Below are 23,981 nucleotides of genomic sequence, written 5' to 3'. Positions count from 1 at the left end.
CCTGCGAGGTAAACGTTGTTTTACCACAAATATGGCGAGATTGTTAAATACATGTTATCATAGATGGCAGTTACCCAATCTACTGTGACTTGCATGTAAACTGGCACACTCATTTATTAGCCTTTTCTTAGTTTGATATTGAAGTATTTTATTTTGTTGGATCTTTGTTACACCTGCTGTGATTCATCTGTTTTAAACCCACCAAAACATCAAAAGCTCATATTTTTGCCGCTCATTATTTATGCCTAATATCTCTGTTACAGAACAAAGAACAAAGTCAGTTTTTTTAATGTCAGAATAGAACACCAACAGACACATCACTCATGCAAATTGTTAATATTTCCAGTAAAACCCTTCAAGTCTTGTTTTGACATGCCCCTGTGGGGAAAGCACAGGTGTAACCGTAAATGTAACGCCTTCTATTTATATTCTCCTGCTTGCCTGCTGATACAGCTGGCACACCTAAAATAACAGACCTCTAATTAAGTTATGAGCTGTATCTGTGTTTTTCCTGCTTGACAGGTCTAAATCTTTGGCATGAAGAAGCCCTGTCATGAGTTAATTTCTCCAAACCCTCAACATGGGACATTCAAAATAGCAGGGTGTGTTATTTCTAACATGAGCACGATGCATGCGTCCTCCAGTAGATGGCAGCAGTGGTGTGCCACTTGTGTTGTGAGTGGTTTGTCCCTCAAACTCTGGATGGGATGCAAATATCAAGGTTAATTGTTGAAGAAGAAATAATGCACATTCATGGAAATACTAATGCAAATACTCTGTAATTGTAAAAAAAATACTCCCATGTCTTGTGGATCAAACATTTTAAAGGTGCAGTATGTAAGAATTTTAGTCAAAGCATTAAAGTATTATGATAATATAGCATGCTAACCAGCTAGAAACTTTGAACTTTAGGAGGTGATAATCTGGCGGTAAACAACGTCGACAAATCTGCAGTCTGAGCCTTCAGTCCAGGCAGTCAGCTGACACGACCGCTGGCTGCACAGTTAACTGAAGCTACAGTTAGCAGCAGTTAGTGGTTACCTTTATGTTTGGTGTATAAAGTCAACAGGGGGTCAAGTTTTCCTTTTAAAATGCTTTGTTCATCACAAGTCTTCTCAAAGTGGCAACAGATAAATTTACCCCCCAGTGTTTCCCAGTGGTGTCATCGTTGCTGCTGCTGCAAAGACAACTGGATCTTTTTCTGTTTTCACCAGAAATGAAAATGAGAATAAAACGGGGCAAAATTCAAGTTTATTCAGTCATTTAGTCTATAAATAGAAATCTGCAGCAGAAATCTTCTCTACTGCCAGTTTAAAGTGGCATCAATAATAAAAAAGAGCAATGTCTTATCACTCATGGCGTGAAACATTTCCTTGCAAAACAAAAAGTACCTGCCATGCACGCACAGATCTGCAGCAAACACACCGTCGCTCTTAAAACGAGAGAAATAGCTCAAAATGGCTCCCAATCAAAGAGGTGCTGTGTCACAGACAGACATTTGCCAAGCTCAGCCAACAGATGGTGAGCTTGGCAACCTTTTAGATGAAGCATTTGGCAAAGGCAAAGTTCAGCGACAACACAAGGCTCGGTACAGTGTGTTGGCACATGACGCATCCGTTTTAAGGGCATGAAACTCACTGACGGGTTTCAGCTTAACTTAGTCAGAACTACCTGGGGGGTGGATTTGTGTCTAAGAGTGAAAAGGTCACTTGCGCTCTTTTATTGTCTGTGATTCATCAGTAAACCTGGAAATGATGCTACTTAATGAAGTCTACTATTCTTACAACAAACATGTCATCTGTTACAATTAGTCCAATGACTTGGGCCAGTCTCAAATAATACGGGAATCTTTCGCCACGTCAGAGACAACACAGTCCACAGAGAGAATGTGAAAGAGACATTGAGACATTTTGTGGGAAAGTTCCTGATGTCATTTGTTTTTCAAGATATTCTGTATGAATGTGCGACAGTCATCAATCCAAACATGAACACCCGATACACACACCGTCATTGTTTTGTGGTTGGAAACTTCTTTTCATTGCTGCCGACCTCTGGACGTCTGAGCTTGTTCAACATGGTCTGCGATGGGGATTGACTTGATTAAGTCCAGATGTGACGCGACCTGGGATTAACCCGTTCTTCACGAGAATCAAGGTCCTTTACAAAGGATGCCAAAGAGGATTGTGGACGACTCCAAGAGACACAGAGGAAGCACGCAGACGTCCAAATAATTGGTAACATCTGCAGGCGGCCTGTCTTAATCTGTTCAGAAGTAATTATTCTACAAGACATCTCAGTGGCATATTTAATTTAGATATTAACCCAACAAAACACCGATAGATTCTTGATGTTAACTCATTTTAAATAAAGTTTATTTACTGTAAAGCCGTCTGACACCACCAGCCCCTCCCTCTCATACAGCCCTACCTCGTCAAAGATGAACCATATCACCTTAAGTGCACTTGATTACGCAAGCCTGTCCGACCCCCCCTCCCCACATCTCCTTGGGCCTTCTGTGTAATCTGCTGAGATTTAAACCTGCTGCTCCTGTTTAATAAATCCACTGCGATTAAAATAGGATTACAGCTCTGCTTTCGCCTTCCTAATGACATCAGAGCATGAAACATTTTTTGACTTTCTTTTTTTTTTTTTTTTTTTCAGCTGTGGGGTTTTTGCCCAGGCTCACCCGTCCGTCCGTCCCTCCCTCCCTCCCTCCCGCTCGTCTTGTCCAGACAGACAGCGGCTGATTTCTCAACTTCTTCCTCCTGCCCCACAGTAAAACCTCGTCCTCGCCGCAGCCCGGCAGGTCGGCCCATCTGTGGGCCTGTTGACATAAGGATTAACCTTCTAATGCAGCACACATCCTGTATCAATGCTGTCTGCCGTCACATCAGGCTTCTCTATGACAGATAACAACCAAAGAAAATATGCTCCTGTGTCAGGTCGTTGGTGTTGTGTGCGCGATCCTTGAAACCTTCACGTGACATCGCCTTCATCGATATAATCAATACCTCTTTGTCCTCTTTGTCCTTACTTAGTGCTGTCATACAGTGGTTAAATGCTTCCAAGGTCAGCGGAGGCAAAAATGATTGGATATCGACAAACTAAGCTCACGACCCCAGCAGAGAAATCTACTTAGGGACGTGTAATTTTAAAGGAGCACTACGTTGTTTTGGAGGAGGAAAATTCAAACTCAGAATCTTAAAATGAACAATTTTAATGAGGTAATAATACAAACTCAGACACAAACTGTCCTCAGAGGAAGAAAAGGTCCCCAGAACACTGTTTGAAGCTAGAAAGGTGGCAGGGTCCGCCACATATAAACAAAGTAAAACATGAAAACGAGGTGATTATTTAGTTGGTTTTGTTCTTTTTCTCCTCTGATTATAATTTCTTTCCCAAAACAACACAGTCCACATTTACTTCAACACACAATGTAGCTTAAAGTCAAATGTTAAATGTTAATGACAGATATTGTTATTGTTATTGTGAGCCAAGATTTTAATATGAATGGTGACCTTTATATTCTAATTTAAAAGGAAAATCTAAATCTATATTAACAATTATATCTTGACACACTCAAACGTATCTGGGACAAAATAAACTTACCCTTTCACTACTATAGATTAATTGTATATTAAGGTCCTTGAACTATGAGTTAGTTATTAGGTAACAAGGGCTTATAACGCTCATTAACATCCTTTTGTGTTAATAAGACTGTATAAGTGTTTATTATAACATCATAAAAATGTTTTATTTTTAAAAGATATTTATGAGAAACTTGTTAACAGTTTGTAGACTGATTAAGAACATAAATCAGAGCCTTGTGACTTTATTATGATTGTTTATAACAGCATTACAAACACATTTATATTATTATTATTATTATTATTATTATCAGGGCCGACTAACTATCACTTGTTAGGAGCAGCATTAGTGGTACCACATTTGGTAAAAGCATCATGGTCGTCAGGAAACACCTCGGATTATCACTTCTTTGGTGATAATCGGACACTTTCTCCAGTTCCAACAGGAAGTTGACGTGTTTTTGTTTATCACTGAAAAGTCTGAACACAGAGCGGATGGCTGGTGATGAAACGTGATAAACATTCATGTTCCCCTGAGGATGAACTGTACGGCACATTTTCCCGGCCCGCCCACATCAGGGTCTCACTTTCACACTCTGCGCTCACATCTAATCGGCTCCAGCACTTACTGATCAGAGCGGCCGGTGGATTATTAATTCGTTAATCTCTTTAGAGCTACTACTGCTAAAATGAAAATTCCCGTCCAGCCCTCGGCGCCCAGCTAAAATGTTCCCCCCCACTTTATCTTAAACAATCTTGCTTTTGTGTGACTCCGAGACAGACCATTTGTCTTTTGAAGACATTCACTCAGCCATTTTAAGAGCCTCATTGATTCCCTATTTACTACCTGAGCATCCCGGTGGTGCTTGTGCCCCTTTTGTTTTGCTGACCACATTTTCCTGAGGGGCAGGTGGTCTGTCCAAGCCTCTTTGTGCAGACTTGTGTTGGTGGTGGTGGTGGTGGTGGGGCGGGTTGCTAATATGAGGCTTTAAACATCTAATCCGGAGCAAGTCTCTTAGAAAAAGCTTATCTTGGGTCTCTCCAATTTCACTACTTTCCTCGTCTACGGGACCAGATAGCTTTTGGCGTCAGGTATTAATAAAAATCATTTGTCTGATTTGTCTGATTCTATGCCTTGCTTCAGTCAATTGTCCTTCCCTCTTCACCGGAAAAACTTGCTTGGTTATCATCACTCTATCTACCCCCCACCGCCGCTGCCCCATTGCTGACAAATCCATACAACTATGTGGGACACAAAGGCTCGGATTTAGCTGCCGGGCCAAAGCGAGGGAGGGCCGGGTGTGGAGGAGGGGGGGGCGGCGGGCGTGCAGGGCCCGGATGGAAATTTCTGTTGTTTTTGTGTGAGCACAGATTTCAGACAAATCAAAACAACTGCCACCGTCACCCCTCCAGACCCCCTCCCTCCCCACAACAACCCACATGACCCGTGACCAGTCATCACTTTTATGCTGGAAATGCAGCCAGATCAGGAGCGGGCAGTGCGCTGGCGTGGAGGAGAGGCTGCCTGCACGCCGGACAGCCATTGTTGAAAAAGAGCTGACGGCCTGAATGGGATCTCATTTGATAGGCAAAAATATTGACGATCTAATTTTGAAGAGCTCAGAGTTAGCTTTGTGATGACGTCGGATACAAGCGCTCTGTGACAGAGTTTCCCAATGAACTCTAACTTTGATTTGAGCATTTTTTCTGTTACTGCAATAAGATATGAAGGCTTGTTTTGTCGGCATTTCATCCTCAGTCCTCTTGATCTAAACTTAAGTTGCTTAAACTGTAAAAAGATGATTCACGATTAGTGGGAATGATCATTTGATATGATGATGTGACATTTGTTGAGGTCTTTACCAAACAAGCTAGATTTACAGGCCAGGACATCACTGCAGAGCTACTTCATTCCAATGCTGTGTGTTTCTAATAATCTGTTAATCGTTCGGTCGATCAAACATAAAGAAAACATAAAAATATCCTGAATCCAGAAGTGACATTATTGAATATCTTGTTTTGTCCAAGCAACAGTCCAAGATACCCCGAAATATTCAGTATAATCATTCAAAAACACTTTAGTACAGCTCCAAAGATCTGTATCCTCCTTTTCTTTTATTCTTCACTATGAGATTTTTTGAAAAAGCTGCTCCATCCAGAGCCAAAAGAAGACGTTCTACATCTGTTGTCACTGGGTGAGTAAAGCTGGAGAGAAGTGGACTGCGTGTGTTAACCCGATGATGTCGCCTACTTACTGTATATGTTCATTCTCCTCATTATAATCAGCTTGACAGAACAGCCGCCAGTTTGTTCTTGTGGGAGAACTTGCTCGGTGAGGATGCCCAGCGGTGATGGATGTAGTGACGTCTGATGACAGCCAACGTTTCAGGGCTTCCGGCGCGACCAGCAGATATGTTGATGACGAATATCCGTCGTCTGCTGGTCGTTGTTTACAGTTTGATGAGCGACTACATGAGAATGGAGCTGGAGTCAAGAGAATCTGAACGCAGATATATTTTTCATAAAGTTAATGAAAAGCTCAATTAACCATCATAAATCTGCAACATGCCTTTTTTTCCTCCCACATATTAATCTAGCTGTTTCCAGCATTTATGCTATGTTTGTATTCAGTGTATTCCACCAAAATAAATCAAAATATCCCTCTAAATGTGAGTCATTTCTGCCACGAGGGCTCCCTCGATCAAAACAATCATAGCAGACGGAATTGATGATGTTGTGAAAGGAGCGTAAAGGAACATGGGAGCTGTCGTCTTCATTGTTAACAACCACCGTTGCCAATAAAACTCTGATGTTGCGTTCAAGGACATGTAAAGTGTTAAAGTTTTATTCATGTTGCTCCCTCGCTCTCTGACGCCTCATCCCGTGTTTCCTTCAGTGGGTAAAGGGGAAGTGTTGACATTCACAGGCAACCTTGAATAAAATTGCATATTTGTCCGTGTGTGCAACATCTGAAATAACGTACGTACACAACTTAAAATATACAACATAAGGCAGAATGTTACATATCATATCTTTAGGGAACTTTCTGATGATAAATAGAGGCATCAGATATCAGATGGCGCTCTGAGTTTTACCAATTCAGCAAATTTAACTGGAAACCTGGATATGCACCACACAACTGATAGCAATCAGATAACGTCTGATTATTGATAACCCGAGGTAAGTTAATGCTGCCGTCCTCTGTGTTTCCTGTTAGGTAACAAGAGGCAGCTACAGTGGGGAGGAGATGAGAGCGGAGGAGAGGGGCCAATCAATGAGGTCACTGAATCATGATTTATTATACAGCACCAGGCCATTAGTGTCACACATACTTTGCCACACTGTGTAGAGATTGCGTGTCTGGGTCCATCCAGCAGGGTTTGGCCTGTCGACTGATGCTAAGTGGTCGTCTTTCTCTGACATGAGGGGGAAACGTGGCGACCCGCAGGGCTGTAGGGATGATGACTATGTCACATGAATGCATGGTTGGCATATTCAGACTGAAGCGAGCTGACACATGAAGCACGCGCCATCTTCTAATGTTTACTCTCCCATTTTGTAAAGGAGCCATATTCTTTCTTCTTGTTCCTGCTGTTGAATATTTGAGCTTCAGGAAGTTGTAAAGACTGTAGGGAGACACTGTAGAGATGTAGTCAGACACAAATTTATACCTTCATGTTTGTTTTTGTATGGAAGAAGAAATAAATATAAATCATGAATTATAGAAGCGTTGACAGCTTTTGTTATGTTCCTGTTTCCTGTCCTTAAAAGCGAACGCCACCAATTCTCCCGAGGAAGATGCGTGTCATCTGGTGAATTGCTCCTAGTGATGTCACTCAGTGGTCCCGTTGCATTGTGGGTAATGTAGGCACCAGGTTTTATCTCTGGTTCTGCTGTGTCCAGTTTGATTATTTGTTTTAAAACCATCCTACGCTGATATGAAGTGCAGCACTCAGCCGGTGGACTGCTTTGCCTACATTACCCACAATGCTACTTAGCCTGACTGGAGGTGATTTATCAGATTACATGCAGCTTCCTGTGGAGCCACAAAATGATATCTAATATCTTTTCACATCCCTAGTAGTACTCCTGAAGACCTGTGAACACCAAGGACAATTCTTTCCAGTGACAGCTGCTCAGCGGGACATGAAGCCATAATAACTCGACTCCCCGGCTAAAAATGTACCCGGATCTTCCGCTTCAGGAGCACTACAGACTTCCTCCGACTGAGCAGGCTATCTTCCAGTCTAGCGCCTGAGAGATAAAGCGATTTCATCCTGCGGCTCTTCTAGACGATCCAAATTTCACTGGAGCGAATGTCTCAAATTATAACGCTTCTTTCACAATGTTAGCTTACAAAAAAAATAACATTTTGGGGCCCGAGCGCATCACGTGATGGTGTCAATACACGGGCATTAATGAGTAAAATTGGTGGAATGACCCTTTAAGCTGACCCTTTGAACACAGACCTACAGATATGAATCTCCTGGACTATGCAGATGGAATAATAATACTAATTCCTTGATAATGAGAGTGTGCAGATGCGTCCTGTGTGGAAGCTGCGGTGCTGCAGCACAGCGTCATCTCCCAGAGGTGGATCCGCCTCCTGCATGTAACCTTCAAATGACCTCAGGCGTGCACATAAATCAGCCACATCCACCTGTTCCGTCGTCATCATGAAAAAAAAAGAAAAGGAGAAGAAAAGGAGAATGTGTGGAAGCTGCCTGTGCTGTGTAACCACGGCAACTCCTCCCTCAAAACGCAACATCACCAAACCCCCACCGCGGCAGGGACCGACACGCTGTCTGCCGCTTACCTGGCTTTATTAATAACACAAGCGGTTCACGTGGGCAGCCCGGCCCGGCCCGGCCCAGCCCAGCACAATATTCTGCTACACTAGCACAGGGGGATCTTTTCTCCTCCTCCTCCTCCTCCTCCTCCTCCTCGCATCACCCAGACGGGAGGGATGCTGCCGCCGCTGCAGCTGCTGTGAGGGAGAAGAGGTGAGCGCAGTTGGAAAAGCATTTTTTCTCTCCCCCCACCCTCACCCACCCACCCCGGCTCTCCCTCCAAAGCTCCTCCTCTGTCGTCGGAGAGCGGAGACCGGTCACATTTTGCTCAATGAGAGCAAGAGGGCACCGGAGAGGATTTCCTAATTTCACCGCGCTGCTGAGCCGTGCGGCTGGTTTTCTCTCGCCTCTGTCAAAGGTAAGCGGGACGCCGTCTGCAGCCTCCCCGCGCGTCATGCGCCTTCGCCGGGGGGGAGAACAACTCGTGTTGGGCTGTTTTGGTCGGGGTGATGATGGTTAGCTGTGTGTTGTGTGATGATCCAGCTGAAAGGGCGATACTGAAGGGCAGACAGGGGGGAGAGTTGACAGCCGAGCAGGACAGGATGTGTTTTTCTCTGCGTTCACCTGTGCGGCGGCGTCACCGCTGACCGTTTTCACGGACTGCGGCCAAGTGGTGTCCGTGAAACCCGTCGGCCTCCTCATTTGCTGATGTTTTCCCAGGTGATGACAGCAGGTTTCCGATGTTACACCTGCCAAGTTTGTCACAAATCAAACATCCTCATTGTTAAACCAGCAGAATGTAAGTTTGTGTGGCTGGCTGCCTCAGCTTGGAGGTTTGATTTGAACCGGAATCACTTGAAATTGTGAAAAAAAAGCTAATGTAAGTCTGCTGATGCCACACCGGACAAGATGCACTCTTTCCTCCACAGCATGTTTCTACTTAATTACAGAGATGTGCACTGAGAGAATGGGATGATTGTAAAACTCAGTTTGTTTCTCACACGCCTGCACGACGCTGTAATGAAGAATTTCCTGTTTCATTTCATTTTTCTGTGCATCTAACCGGAGCTATTTCTGGGCAGGGGTCAAGAGTAGATTAGTCCGGATTTGTCGCTGACTTTTTCCACAGCGGCAAACGATTATTGGTTAATCCGGCTATTACATCTATTTATTACATTTTGTATTTTTTAATTCATTTAAAGAATGGTGTAGAGAATGAATCAGAAGGAGAATCTGTGTGAAGTATCTGTCTGTATCTGTGTTACTGAAGCCGACAGAGCAGCGTCTTTACTTCTATCATATTTTGTTGAGTCTCTCCTGCTTCAATAATTAATTTCTTCCTCGTTCTTTTGACGTTGTCCAGCAGAGGCTAATATGAAGACATCATTTGGCAAACCAGACCCTGGAAAGCACCTACAATCTCTTCAACTCATTTGAAACTGAAGACAACGCCATGCATTGTCTCCGGTAAAACCTGCTCCCCACCCTCCCCTCTTCCTACCTAGCCTTTGAGAGTGAGGACACCACGAGTCGTGCAAACATGGGTCCAGATCAACCCTGCATGCATTCACTAGAGCGAAGGCCCGTGTTGGGCGCCGCCTGCAAGCGACAGACCCACCGGTGTCTGCGGAAAAAGCTGAGGCCAGTTCGGATCTTATGGTTCGTCTTCAGCCTGGTGGCCGGAAGTGCCGTCTCCTTCAGTGCCTTGACCTGGAGCTCAGGGGGTCTCAGTGAGCCAGCGCTCCCCCAAGAGAGACTCCACCAGTCGGCCCCCCACAGGACTCTACTTTTCACCCCACCTCAGAAGGACCCGAACGTGTCAGCCGACATGCCAATAGCCATGAAATCTACAGCAGATGGCAACGAGAGCAGTGGGGAGTACCCGAGAGACCTTTTCACCCTCGAGGAGAGGCGCCAAGGAGCGGTGGTCCTCCACATGTTCGGCATGATCTACATGTTCATTGCCTTAGCCATAGTGTGTGACGAGTTCTTCGTCCCGGCGCTGACCGTCATCACGGAGAAGCTGACCATTTCGGATGACGTAGCCGGCGCCACCTTCATGGCGGCAGGCGGCTCAGCCCCGGAGCTCTTCACCTCCATCATCGGCGTCTTCATCTCGCACAGCAACGTGGGCATCGGGACCATCGTCGGCTCGGCCGTCTTCAACATCCTCTTCGTGATCGGGATGTGCGCCATCTTCTCCAAGGAGATCCTCAACCTCACGTGGTGGCCGCTCTTCCGCGACGTCTCCTTCTACATCCTGGATCTGATCCTGCTCATCATCTTCTTCCTGGATAACATCATCTGCGTGTGGGAAAGTGTCACGCTGCTCTCAGGCTACGCTGCCTACGTGATCTTCATGAAGTTCAACAGTACAGTTGAGCGCTTCGTCAAAGATTGCATGAGCAAGAACCAAGTGGTAGAAGTAGAAGTGCAGCCCAAGGTGAGTTGGTTTCTTGACCTGCATTATTTACCTCCCACTTCCCCCCCCTCACCACCATCTCTCCTGAAAGAACCATTTTATAGGATGCTGTAATGAGTTTTAGTATGTTTGCTAATAGAAACGACCTTCAGGGTCTCCTCTGGCATGACAACGCCAAGTTTACTCTGACAGATGCTTCAGTTGTTAGTGAGGACGTGCTTTTACTTGTTGGCATCTTTTTTTAATGTTCCCATCAACGACCATTTCCAAAGATCATTCGATACGCAACGACCAATGCCGAACATACCGTAGCCTTTGTTCATGATTTAAGAACGAGTAAACTAAGAGAAACTCAATGAGTGTGAAGTCGGGGAACCATCAACAACTAAACTGATCACAGTGCACGGAGTGAATGCTGCACAGGACTGGTGTTCCACTGTTGGATTAATAAAACAGAACTAAATGTGTAATTCTGGGTTAAGATCTACAAATTGTGTCCCGGTCTGAGAAACAAATCCTTGGAATATCTCAGGAGCTATTTTTTCTTTTACCCAGTTGAAGATTTCCTGCATGAATTTTGCTTGAAGTGTCGCTCAAACACGCAAAACCACATTCAGCGTGTCGAGGCGAGCCACATACAGGAAGTGGCTTCAGGGCGGCGGTGGTCGTCCTGGTCGTTGTCTCTGAGCAGTCATTCAGAGCCGTATTTAACTTTTTGCTCAGTTGCAGAAACACTGATTAGACAAGAACAGCTGAAAGCATTACGTTACTCCACATATGATTCACTCCCTCAATGACACTTGAGGGCAAAAGACACTGCAGTGCAATTTGATACTGGTGTAGAGATTATCCGCGAGGATTTAGATTTCTTTTGTTACATGAAATGGAAATGAAATTTTGAGAAAGTTGCATTGTAAAGCTTTAATTAAATCTGGATTTATTCTGAGTACATAAAGGATATTTAAACTGCAGGTTACACAATGTTTCGGGGGAGGTGAGGGGAACTCTCGAGGAAGCAGCCAACATCTCCATTTGGTAAGCGGCGCGTTAGCTTAGCCACGATGCTAAAATTAAAGCCTCTGTCTTTATCAAAAAAAAGGGAGCAAGCATGAAAATAGGTCCTGTTCCCGCAATACTTAATTCATCAAGGGCTCATGAGGAAGAAAAGAGTGAGAGCTGAAGTGCACCGGCTGAGTGCCAGAGAAGACTCAGGTGACCTTGAGCCGCAATGGATTGTGGGTACTTTGGCCAACAGAACCTTATGCATGTGTGTGTGAGTGTGTGGAAAAACAACTTTTGATGGAGGGGGGGGAATAGTGCGAGACGGATGAGTCGATCAAACCCCGACATCATGTCTCATCTCCTGTGACGCCGGCAGCAGATTAAGCCTCTCCTCTCTCCTGCTCCTCTCAGCGCCCTGCTTATTGTTTCACCACATATAGGTTGCGAGTTAAACTCCTTTTTATGGCGCGGTCTGGGTCTACGGGGTTAATAGAACTAGTAAAGGCAAAAATATTATTAGAATATAATCATCTAAACACTCTTTTTTTCTCTAATCAAGCTTTGACACTTTGGGGACGTGCGTATTTCAAGACGCAAGTGTTATTTTGGGATTTAATTGGCAATTTAGCGGGCGTGCATGTGTGTGTGTGGGTGTAAGTTCATACATGACTAAAGACAAGGATGAGCAAGCGATCTCAGAACAGAGGCTCTGGTTTATTTTATTTTTTTGCCGCTCTATATTTACGTGACATTCTCTACTATGAGCTGAGAGCGGCTTTTTTTTAATCATGCCCCTGTGACGACTGAGCTCCAAGGTGTCCTTAATCCTGTCCAGGTGTAAAGTATTGCATTGTAAGGACAATAGGATGTCATTTGACGCCACGCCCTTGAACTCAGCACTTGATTAAAATGGGCTTCCCTGAGATTATTTCACGCATTATGATATTGGGATGTCCCCCGACGTGTCTTGCATTGCTGCCGTAGACAGAAACGCAGGTCGGTCAGCAGCTACGGAGGAGTGGTGTCACCCGAAAGATGCGCAGGTCGCTCGGTCGGCGATGCACGCTAAAAATACCGCGTAACTTTAGATCCTGAGAGTAACACGGACAGAAGTGTGATGTTCTGCATTTAGAAGTCATCAGTCATTTTTGGCCTGTCAGCGACCGCTGCCTTTCATCTCATTACATAACCGCCTGTGCTACACTCTCTGTCTTTTTTTAATTTTTCAGATCAAGAGTTTCTTTCGCGCATCTTGTTTATTCTGCTCCCGGCGGTGTAAAAATAGACGGCTTTGTTTCTCTTATTGTCTCAAAAGTAATGCCGTAGCTCGCAGGCAGAGTGTTAAATGGTGAGGGCAGCTCGGCTTGCTTTTTCCGATGGTTTGACAGATCAGAGGTGTCAGGGACGAGGCGCGACATTATCAATACGACGCGGGCACAACTGTCAGATCTCTGTGTGGATGCTGGGTCTATTTAAAGCCATTGTTTTATGGCAGTTCAACGGGTCAGCCTCATCAAATGTAATCTGCAATAATCTCACAATCCAGTTAACACAACAATGACTGCTCCATAATTCCCCCTGCACTTAAACCGACTTGGAATTACAGAAAAGCAAGAGCGAAGAGGCATTTCCCTTCAGCACGTCGTGTCTGAGGCAGATGGATGGAAGTTCAGGACGTCACATAGTTCGGGGAGTGGCGACATGTGCCTGCACGAATGCCCCTGCAGTTTTCAAATCCTCATGAAATCCATTATCGCTGTGACTGCTGACCACTGGTGATGACAGTTTGACGCAAAGTTGCAGTCAGCTCAGCTCCCAGTCAATAAATCATTAGGTTGGGAGGCGGAACATGAACTCTGGTTGCACCGCCAAATAAACACGCTCCAACCATTCTCAGAACTGAGGAATTCATTTTTCTAATTATTGTCACTCTATTGTCAACATTAATTGTTGTTTTGCAGAGACAAGTTGTGAACACCGTACTGGATAAATATCAATATTCAAGGTGAACTTGTTACACAGTCAGCAGACGCTAAGCTAACCTGACGACCAGGTGGTTTGTTTTACAAAACCTTCTGGAAAGACGAAGCCAGAAAAATGTTTGGAAAAGGTTTAGATAAGTCTGTCACAGGCGAACTTCACCCAATCACATCAACAGTAGGAACACCCTCTAGCTGTTTGATTATTGCAATGCATTTGTGAAATAACATTTGTTTGTCGGCCATTTTCCTCTGACATCACAATCAGGGTGGGAAGCTCAAATGACGTGATGCCATTGTCCAGGTTTCAGGTAGTGTAGACGTAGAAAGTCTGATTCATTTCAACACTTCCTGATTGATCGGCAACTGAAAAGACAATATCTCCGGCCATATTTCAAGGTAAACAACTTATTCTGTCAGACTACAGCTAACGTTAACATTCAGCCACTTCCCCAGCTAACATTACTGTTCGGTAAGTGTTACATGATACAATATAAACTGGGTAAATTAATTCTAAAATATCAACCCACATGTTATCTAAGCCTGGACGTGAAATGCACTGTAGGCTAACAATGAAACAGTAATGTTAGCAAGGAATTGGTCGAATGCTAATGTTAGCTAATAGCTATCAAATGTGTTGTTTTAAATTGATAACAATCTTACAGATTTCGTACGTTTATGCAACTTGCGACCAGAAACACAGCAGCATGCATAACATTATCCCAGCATTCAGACTTCTCCACCTCAGAGGAAAATGGCAGCAGTGTGAGCAGAGTATGGTCAATATTTCTGGCCACCTTATGCAGTAAGTGCAATATAAACGCTTCACTATGACCCCAGCCGGTGGCTAACTTTGCTGTCCGCCGCCTGGCGCAGTTGAAAGCGAGTGTACGAGTGCAGTGAGAGTGAACCACACAGTAAAGAGTTGTCCCGTCATGTAAACGTAGTCATTCGATCGCCTGTACGTATTAAATATTGATAACAGCAGCTTCAACTCATAGCTGGTAACGATTATCAAGTAACTTTCATAAACTCGTGTAATCCAGCTGATCCCAGTTGCATGACATGTGGTTTTATTCGTCCATCTTTGACCTGAACAGATGTTGGAAGGATGTATTTACCTACCAGCTCCGGCCTGATTGGAGCCTAATACCTTTGTTTACCTAATGAGTGCTTAGCTGCTGGTTAATCTCACAACAAGGGCACGCCGCCTCCGCCCGGCCAGCGAGGTTGCCACCTCTGCCACCCCGTCTCCCCCCGAGACGAGACCCTGCAGACTGCCTGGATTTCACCTGCTGTCATCTGCTTCTCACAAGCCTTTGGTACGTGCCCGTCCGTCTGCTGAGACGCTGACAGACACGAGTTTAGATGAGTTGTTATTTTAAAATACTGATTTAACACTGATGTAAGAGGAAAGGGCTTTAAGGCAACATCCCTGCATCAAATACTACCTCTGTGAGGCTTAAAATATGAGGCTGTAGTCATCTGTTTTTGGAGTGTGTGCAGTATATATAGTGTGCCGCTGTTATCTTGTCACATCTGTCAAGTCAGCTGCCCCCCCACGGTGACTTCACTGTCACACATCTTGGCCCTGTGAGCTACGAGGCTCCATAGGTCAAAGATGGCGTCATTTTACTGTATCGCTCCTCTTATTTGTGGCACGTTCTCTCACAGTTAAGCTGCTTAGTCTGCTGGTGGGGCCGGTGACTTAACGGCACAGAGTCGATGCCCAAAGGTCTGATTACTGAACGCTTCGCTCGGTGACTCAGTACGTGCCGAGTGGCCGAAGCCGGTCGCACACGCACGAGGCCTTTTGAACGCATCTCACACCCACGCACTCGGTAAATCCTCATTGCACAGATCGTGGAGACGCAGTTCAAGGTCACAAAAGAGCTCGAGGCTACTAGTTTGACTCACAAGCTTGGGGAGATTACGGCAACGCAAGATGGAGGAATATGAATATGAACGGCTCGAGTGACGGGGCCGCAATGATTTCATTTTGGATTCATCTGCTGATTATTTTCATGATTAATCTTATAAATTAAAAAATCTGTGACATGTAAAATGTGAAAGATGCTCATCACAGTTCAAAGTGATGTCTTCAGATTGCTGCTATTTGTCCAATGAACAGTCCAAAGCCAAAGTGCTCTTCATAAATGACAAAGAAATTATGCAAATCCTCCTATTTCAGAATCTGGAACCAGCAAATGTTTTGCTTGAGCAACGACTGAAACAGACAATCAAAATAAATGGTAATTAGTATTCTTTAGATCGATTAAGCTTTAGTTGTTGCTGCTTTGGGCATCTTTCGCTGGAAAGCGACGGATGAGTGTGTACTCGAGTTGGCTCTGCAGGCCGACGCTGATGTCCAACTGATCATTTGTCCAATCCTTTTCTTTTTCTGTCTGTTTGCAAAAAAAACAAACAAACAACAGACCAGTAAGCCGAGCCGATCCATGCTGGCATGTTCACCACACTCCACAGTGACCGGAGAAATGTACCAGCTTCTTTTTAAAGCAGCTCTGACAGAGTTGACCCTTTCAAAACCTCTCAGAGATGTCAGATGTATTATGACCAGCAGTGATGGCTTGCTCCGTCTGTACCTGGCATTAGTGGGGTCATCATACGTACATCCCCCCTGCGCCCCCTCCTCAGGACCACCTCACCAGGCCCGGCCCGGGCTTATCTTGTTATCTTGTGGCCTCTCTCATTGTTTGGCTGATGGACTGACTGGCTGCTTTTGAAAATAGCGGCTCGGGCAGATCAGATTAGCCAGCACTTTGTGCACCGCGGTCTCATGAAAGTCGGGGGAGTGACGAACCCCTCTTCTGCTTGTTATGACACACCAGTAGTCAAAGTTTGTCTGTCAGGATGATGAAGTCACTGTGTGTCATTTAGAGGGACGAGCGTGGCCACGTCTGACAACACATCACAAACAACCAGCACAATGTGTAATTAAGATATATTTCATTATATACGTGTTTTTTTTTACATGAAGTGGCGTGATGGATACGTTTAAGATGTTCAAGAAAGTGAATCAGACAAGAAAACAAAAGTCTCTACATGCACTTGATGAACAGAGCTCACAGAGTGGACTCTCAGTTAGATTCTGCATTCAGCCATATTATTAGACGCCTGCTGCCGTCAATGTTGGATAAGCCAACGTGTATCGAGGCAGATGTTGGTTCTGCTCGGATGGAAGGTGCGACCTCTGATGTATTACCGGGCTATAAATAGCGTCACGGAGGCGAGATCTTCCATCAGGATGCGCTTCAAAGATCAGTTACAAGGCGGTTCTGTGCAGGGAGCAGACTGCGTTTCCTCTCTGTGCATTTGGACGCTCGGGCACGGGCGCTGATGTTGTGCACCGCCTGTATTGTCACACATAAAACACGACGTCGCACGCTGCAAGGTTTTTAAATTTTTACTTCATCCAGTTGAATCCCAGTGTAACCTCACCTCACACAGCATGATGTCAGGCTGCACCGAACGGACCCTGTCACCAGCTCTGTAGTTTAGTCATGTGACGTGTTCATGGGATTATCTCCCATTATGACGGATGTCAGCCTAATTTTCTGCAAAATCCAGATGTGCCCCGCTGAACTCCAACCAAATTATAAACTACATCTGCCTCAGATTGCTTCTTTCAGGCTGGATTTTGTGGTAGTAAAAGCAGCTGTCAAACTAATTTCTAGGAAATTCCTCTTGAAATATTCATTTTTAATTACAGTGAAAGTCTGGTATGACAATACCCAGAAATATTAACCTTTTTTTTATTTTTTATTCCTCGGCACGTACACGTTGGCGCTGCTTTGACTGAGCTTGAGTGGATTTTCTTTCTGCAGTATCATTCGTAGCACACACATCCTGGTCCTCTGTTCTGAATGTGTATTTCTGTGAAAGCAGTGAATATTCATGTTTGTGTCCTTTCAACGGAAAGTTGTGGAAGTGACCTTGGTTCAAACTGAATGAAAAAATAGGTGGAAGTCAATAACACAGCGTGTGTGTGTTCAGCGGAGGCTCAAGGTCATTAAAATAGAAATATTACTTGACTAAAAATACAGAATGCAGAAAGTAGAGGAGAAATAATTGCTGTGATGGTTTTGATGCCTAAATTATCAATGAAAATAGACGTAAAGGAGCCAAGACGAGCCGGCTTTTTTAAAATGTTTTTATATCCGTGCTCACTGGTGTGATTTTAAGGTCATACATGCGCACACCGCTGCAGACACACACCTACCCACAGAGAGAAACAGAGTTGTCTCGGCGCTCGAGCTCAGCCAGCGACAACGGAGTCCAATAATTTAAAAATAGAAAGCCTGCGACTTTGATCTCACCATGACGATGAGGAGTCCAAGTTTTATCATCTGCTCCAGCTGTGGCTCCTTGTCTGCGGAGGGGGAGGGGAGCGGCGAGCGCGAGCGTTGAGCCAGTAATTAGGTTTTCGGAGGTTTTTTACCTCGCGTCTGGGCCGTCGGACCAGCAGTCAATAAAGATAAAGGCATCATTCAGAAAGCAGTGACGGGCCAATCAGAGCGCAGTGTGTCGGGTCCTTCTTCCGCCGTCTCTCCTTCTGTTGTCAACAATTATTCCGCGTTTGTCCAATCCAATTTAATTGCATTCAGTGGTGATAATTGTGGAAGCGAAGCTCTCATTTGCATCCCAGGTGCTGATGGCTGCTTCACGCCGTCCTGGATTGGTTATTGTAGTATTTGGCTTCCCCCTTCCGTTCGTATCGGAGCGGACGGCGCGGCTCTTCACGGCCTCCTCACCGCTGTTAACGACTTGAAGGTCACGCTGTCACTTATTACAGAGTCCGTGTAATTATCAGAACAACAGTGTAGTCTGCTTTAAAAACAAATAAAACACTGGAGCTTATTATTATTTTTGCGTTACACATGCAAGTAAAGCCATTGTGAGTTGGTCCACTTCAGAGGTTCAGACAAAAAGGAATAGAAAGACGTCTGGACTCGCCAATGGTGCCAGTGGACCTTCTTCACACGGGGTGGGATGATGTCACCCTGCCGTGTTCCAGGTTGCGACACATTCAAGTACCCATTAGCTAAAGTTAGCTCCTGGCTAACATCTCCATTTGATTACATCCATCGATCCCAGGTTTGAAATCCCAGCAGGTGAAGCTAAGCTAGCTGGTTTTCTGCTCACATGCAGTCACACTGAGTCCAGTGTTTGCTGGTGCTGCAGCACCATGGACAGCACCGTCTGCGCCACACTGGGCTTCAGCACCTTTAAGTAAAAGTGATGGATTTCTTCTCTCTCAGCCTCACCTTCAATCCTTCTTCTTCTGGTGCTTCTTTTGTAAAATGCACTCATGTAAATACCTGTATTACCTGTAATACCATGTGCTCAGCTGTTCTAACACTACCTGGCACAGACATGAAACACCTGATCGTTCTAAACAGACCCAGATCCCCTCTAATGCTCACCTGAGTGTTTATCTCGATGTGGTCTAGACAGCCTGAGTAACTCTGCCTCCAGCTCTGACTGCTGCCATTTCTGTTTGATCGGTCCGTCGTTGAACCACTGGCTAATCTTAGCTGCTTCGACTTGCAAGTATTCAGATCATCAAATTCAACATGCGCTGTCACAGTCTCAGGTATACATTTTCATTTTTGCTGTAATCATTGGAACGGATGACAAAATGTGACCCTCGTCAGCTGAAGGTCACGGCACATGTGCGTCCAGATTTAGTCGCGCCGGCCCGCGCTGAAAAAAGACATTCTGGAGAACTTGAAACGAGAGAAAGCTGCTTTTTTTTGGTTTTGGTTTGTTTTTTTTGTTTTTTTTCCAAGGGAGAGCCTGAAGGTGAAACGTTGAGGCTTGCAAGAAACTGAAAGCCGTATCGATCATGGGCTATTTTTGAAAGCGGGGTCGAATTAGCTAATGTAACTGCACTGTAAAAGCATCATGTGAAGGGCACCAAGATCCCTATCTCGTGGGCGTATGAAATGACACACACAACCACAGCGAGATGGAAACCGTGCATATGGTTGGCGTTGGCCGACGGACTCGCCAGCCTTACATACTTAACTCCTTCCTCGGGGGGATTTTTGACCCTCAACATCAGCCTGGCTAAGCTGCGGCAGCTGAACATTACATCAGCTCCGACAGTCGCAGTTCATGTAATACCCGTATTTTGTGAAATCCAGGGAGTGCTGCTGCATAGATCTCACCGTTGCGGAGGGACCTGACACCACGCAGATAGAGAATTTTAAACCGAATTCAAGAAGGTAAACTCTTAAAATGGAAGTGATTGCAATCAGACAGTCTCTAATGAGCTAATTAGAAAACGCTCTGGGGCTCGGCGAATCTGCTGAAAGCCTCTCCTCCTCTGTTCTCGTCTAAGAGGGTTACCACTTATGTCCATCAGCGACGGACGAGTGATGCATGAGGCTGCCCCCCGTCCCCACTCAGAGCCACCAAGGTGACCTGAGAGGGCTCCATCAGCACATAACGCCACCCGTGCCAAATGTGACCGGCCAACCCGACTGACCGGCAGGAAGCTTCCTCTGCACGCTCGCTCTCTGTGATAACACTTTTCTTTTGTGGCAGCTAAAGTGCTGATAAAGCAGCAAAACAACAAAGTAAGTCAGTCAGGATTACGTCACTGAGGTGCTGTAAAGTAAAAGCTGCGGCACTGACACCTGAATCTCTTGATGTGTGCTCTTCTTGAATATTTGAATACAACAAAATTGAAATTGAGCTGATAACAGGATTTAGTTGTTTATCCAAATACTGATATCACACTCCTCTCCGGCAGTTATGCAAATGTGAATTCTAAACAAATCCAGAGTTATTGATCTAAAGCTATACATCAAAACTGAACAAATGCAGCTAAAAAATGAAAATGCATTTACGTATATTTAAAAAAACAATTAAATGAATGTAAAAATATTGTTAAAGTAGCTTGTTTTAATATAAAAATTGAAATTGCATCACACACTCTGGCTCCATGTTGTGTTTTCTTTTTAACTTAGCACGCTTAACTGAGCTAACTAGCTAACAGCAGCTACAGTTAGCGTGAGCAGTTAGCAGTTAGCAGTTACTATGGATTGGAGAGGTGGCTAAGTCCTACAACTAATTCAGGACAAAGTGTGGTCATTTTTTGTTCTGGCTCTGCTGTAAAGATGGACTCATGGTCCCACAAACATCGTCCTGCATTTATAAAACTAGAGCACTGAATGTGTATTAATCCGCAGCTGAAAATAGTCCCAACAAACGTGATGCTAATGCTACAGTGTGTAGCCGTTTTAGGAAATGACTGAGCATTTTTACAGTGAAACTATTTACATGTGATATGAGCGAACTGGCTGAGGGTTGAAATCCACAGACGGGTTTAAAGTGCGGAGTATTAGACTAATTATTGTTGTTTACTGGGATTTATCGACCCGCCTTATCCATTAAAATAAGAACATCGAACCTGAATATGAAGTCTGAGCTCCCTGCTTCCATCTGCACTGACATAGAATCAACCGTCCCACAGCGATTACAGAATGTGCACCAGGATGCATCGCACACAGAAGCTGCAGATAACGATTATTTTCAGTATTAATTGATTGGTAGTTTAGTCTATAAAATGTCAGCTGTGAAACGAGGCTCATCAGAATTCCTGAGACCCCAAAGTGACGTCTCGGTTTGACATTTATCCCCAAAGAAATGAATGATTAAAGCAATTAATCGATTGTTAAGTGGTTGCTGATGAATTTTCTCTTGATTGATTAATTGGTTTATCGACTCAGTGTTGCAGCTTTATTGCACATTTTGTCTGAGAGCAGTCAGAACTGTCCCAGGCCTGAGAGCGAGCGCGTCTACTTTCCCATTCCCTTGAACTCCTGATCCTGTTACGGCTGCGGTCCGGTTCACTAATGATATTGACAACGATCTCAGTAAACAGTAGCTTCAGAGCACGTCGCCTGTAGTGTCATAGATTCTGTCTGCGAGAAGTTATCCACAAAACACAGTATAGAACTTTATCAAAAACGCCGCGGGCGTGAATCTGGGGCAGAGAGCGCTGCGGCAGGACACGCTGCAGAATATAAATACCGACTCCTGGAAGAAACTTTTTTTGCTCGTCGTTTGCTGGAATCACAACAACAAGAAGCCGCGTTCAGCCTTTTATTCTTCACAGCGTTTGCAGATCAAACGCGGCTCTGATCCGTCAGGGAACGACAAACTACACATTTGATCAGGCTCGCAGGAGGTCGGTGCCGCTCCTCTTGTGTTGACTCAGCTAAAACATTATGACTGAATGTAATCTGGTGAGCGCATCGTTTGTGGAGCATTAATATTAAGTCAAGAGTCAGTGACACGGGAGAAAAGACGACTTTACAATACACTACGAGAACGAGGAGCACTCAGTAATAAAGGGGCCAGCTCCTGATCGAACCCGGCTTTGCGTGATCACATTCACTTGCAAAAATGACACAGCAGTTTTTGTTCCCCTACTTGTCTCCCGAAAGCCTGACTCTGATTGGTTCGTGGGTGGGAGGCGGGGGGGGGAGTAAAGAGGAAGCAATTTTGGCTTAGTCCTGGTGAGCATTGCCTTGTGGGAAATCAACGTCGTGGCAGATCCTGTAATTAGTTCTGCTTGTTAGAAAAATGAAGGGGTTACTAATTAGCAAGTGGATGGCTTCTTGACTTGTTGTGCATCTTTTCCCTCCTTTCCTTGAAGATCATCATTATCGTCTCCAGGCAAAACGGGAGAAAGAGGGGGAGAGAGAGGGAGGGAGGGAGAGGGAGGGATGGTGCTCAGTCGTGCTGCTCAACAGTTTAGCTCTAACACGATGAATCTAGATGGACAAATCTCGAAGGGCGTTCTGTCATGCTCTGACAGACAGGCTGCCTACTGTAAGCACGTGTAGGCAAACGCCCGGAGCTGTGCAAGATTTCCCTTTTCAAGTCTGCTTAACAAGCTGCAGGCCGTCTGGTTCCCGCATATCTTTACAGGCTCACAGATGCTTTTATTTATAACACATCCACATCTTCCTACAGTTTCCATACTTGTACGTCAGATCTCCGGTAAGATCTCCTCCACTTGTGGGAGGAATAGCTCAACATTTCGCTCGCCAAATGTGCTTTATTGTCTTTCTCGCTGAGAGTCGATAGAGAAGTCCCTCTGCATCTTTGGAAAAATACACATGGTTATTTTGCGAGTTAGGAAAGTCGCAGTTAAAGGGAAAGGTAGTGAAGTATCATTTGGTTTTGTGTAAAACTGCCTCGTGGACTTCATCGTCTCGCACTGTTGACCATATTCACACAGCGGCCATTTTCCTCTGACATCATGCTCAGAGTGTGAAGCTCGACTGTGGTACCGCTGTGTGCTGCAGATTGTATAAACAACAGGAATCTGACAGATCGTTTCCACACTTCAACCTGCATCTTGGAAACACTCATGTAAACCTGGAAGTGAAACACACAATGTAGAAAAATGGGTTTTCAAATATGTTGTGTTATATGAAAATAAGGCCCGAGTTCTCTCCAGGTTTTCATCGTCCAGTAAGAACTGCAGCAGCGTAAAAATGATCCCTGCATCCACCCAGAGCACCATGTCAGAGGGAAATGGTGAACATCACATTATATGTGGGACTGGCTCAACAAAGTTACAGTCACGAGTTCACAGCTGGAGCCAGAAACCAGTTAGCTTAGCCCAGCATGGCTAATGGTATCAGAGGAAAACATACTAACTTTCTTTTGGCGCTAACTCAATATTTAGCATTCAGACATCAGAGTGTTAGGAAGCCAAATTGTTGAAGTGTTCCTCAAATCTAAAGATTGAAGTGAATAAATCCTGACTATGATTTCAACTCTGATTCCAAAATAGTTGGGACACCGTACAGGACGTAAATAAAGACTTTGTTTTGTTTTTTTTTGTAAATTAAACTAGATGTGATGCCTGGATGTAAAGTCAGAACAACCACAGCGTCACAACTTTATTTGGAATCAGCTGCAATCCAGTTTAGTTTGGAATATTCTTGTCCAGCTTTCTCACTGCATTCATGAGATGATTGATTGAGCGCCGCACTTCTGAGAAACCCAGCGTGTTTATGTGACGAGGTCTGGAGGGTTCATTGATTGCTGTGGCGGTTACAGTAGCTGGCGCGTTGTAATGACAGTAGAAGCGAATGTGGCGGCGAGGAGCAGGCTCCCTGATGACGGCGCTCCCCGCTCTCACATAATCTGCATT

General features: G+C 44.8%; 1 protein-coding gene across 7 annotated transcripts in view; it reads left to right on the top strand.

The window, feature by feature from the left end:
* Positions 1-8,329: 8,329 nt before the first annotated feature.
* The window catches only part of LOC115590585 (sodium/potassium/calcium exchanger 2), a 44,228-nt gene continuing 28,576 nt past the window's right edge, over positions 8,330-23,981 (top strand). For 4 of the 7 annotated variants that reach the window (XM_030431985.1, XM_030431988.1, XM_030431986.1 and 1 more), the window contains exons 1-2: positions 8,331-8,795; positions 9,741-10,820. In XM_030431985.1, the coding sequence (XP_030287845.1) occupies positions 9,918-10,820 (903 nt within the window). In that variant the 5' untranslated portion in view covers positions 8,331-8,795; positions 9,741-9,917. Of the gene's footprint in view, positions 8,796-9,740; positions 10,821-23,981 lie in introns of all 7 variants that reach the window. The other 3 variants (XM_030431989.1, XM_030431984.1, XM_030431983.1) reach the window with 2 other exon arrangements.

This window comes from Sparus aurata, chromosome 10 (genome assembly GCF_900880675.1).
Source record: "Sparus aurata chromosome 10, fSpaAur1.1, whole genome shotgun sequence".
Lineage (NCBI taxonomy): Eukaryota > Metazoa > Chordata > Actinopteri > Spariformes > Sparidae > Sparus > Sparus aurata.
This window is presented reverse-complemented; position numbering and strand designations above follow the sequence as displayed.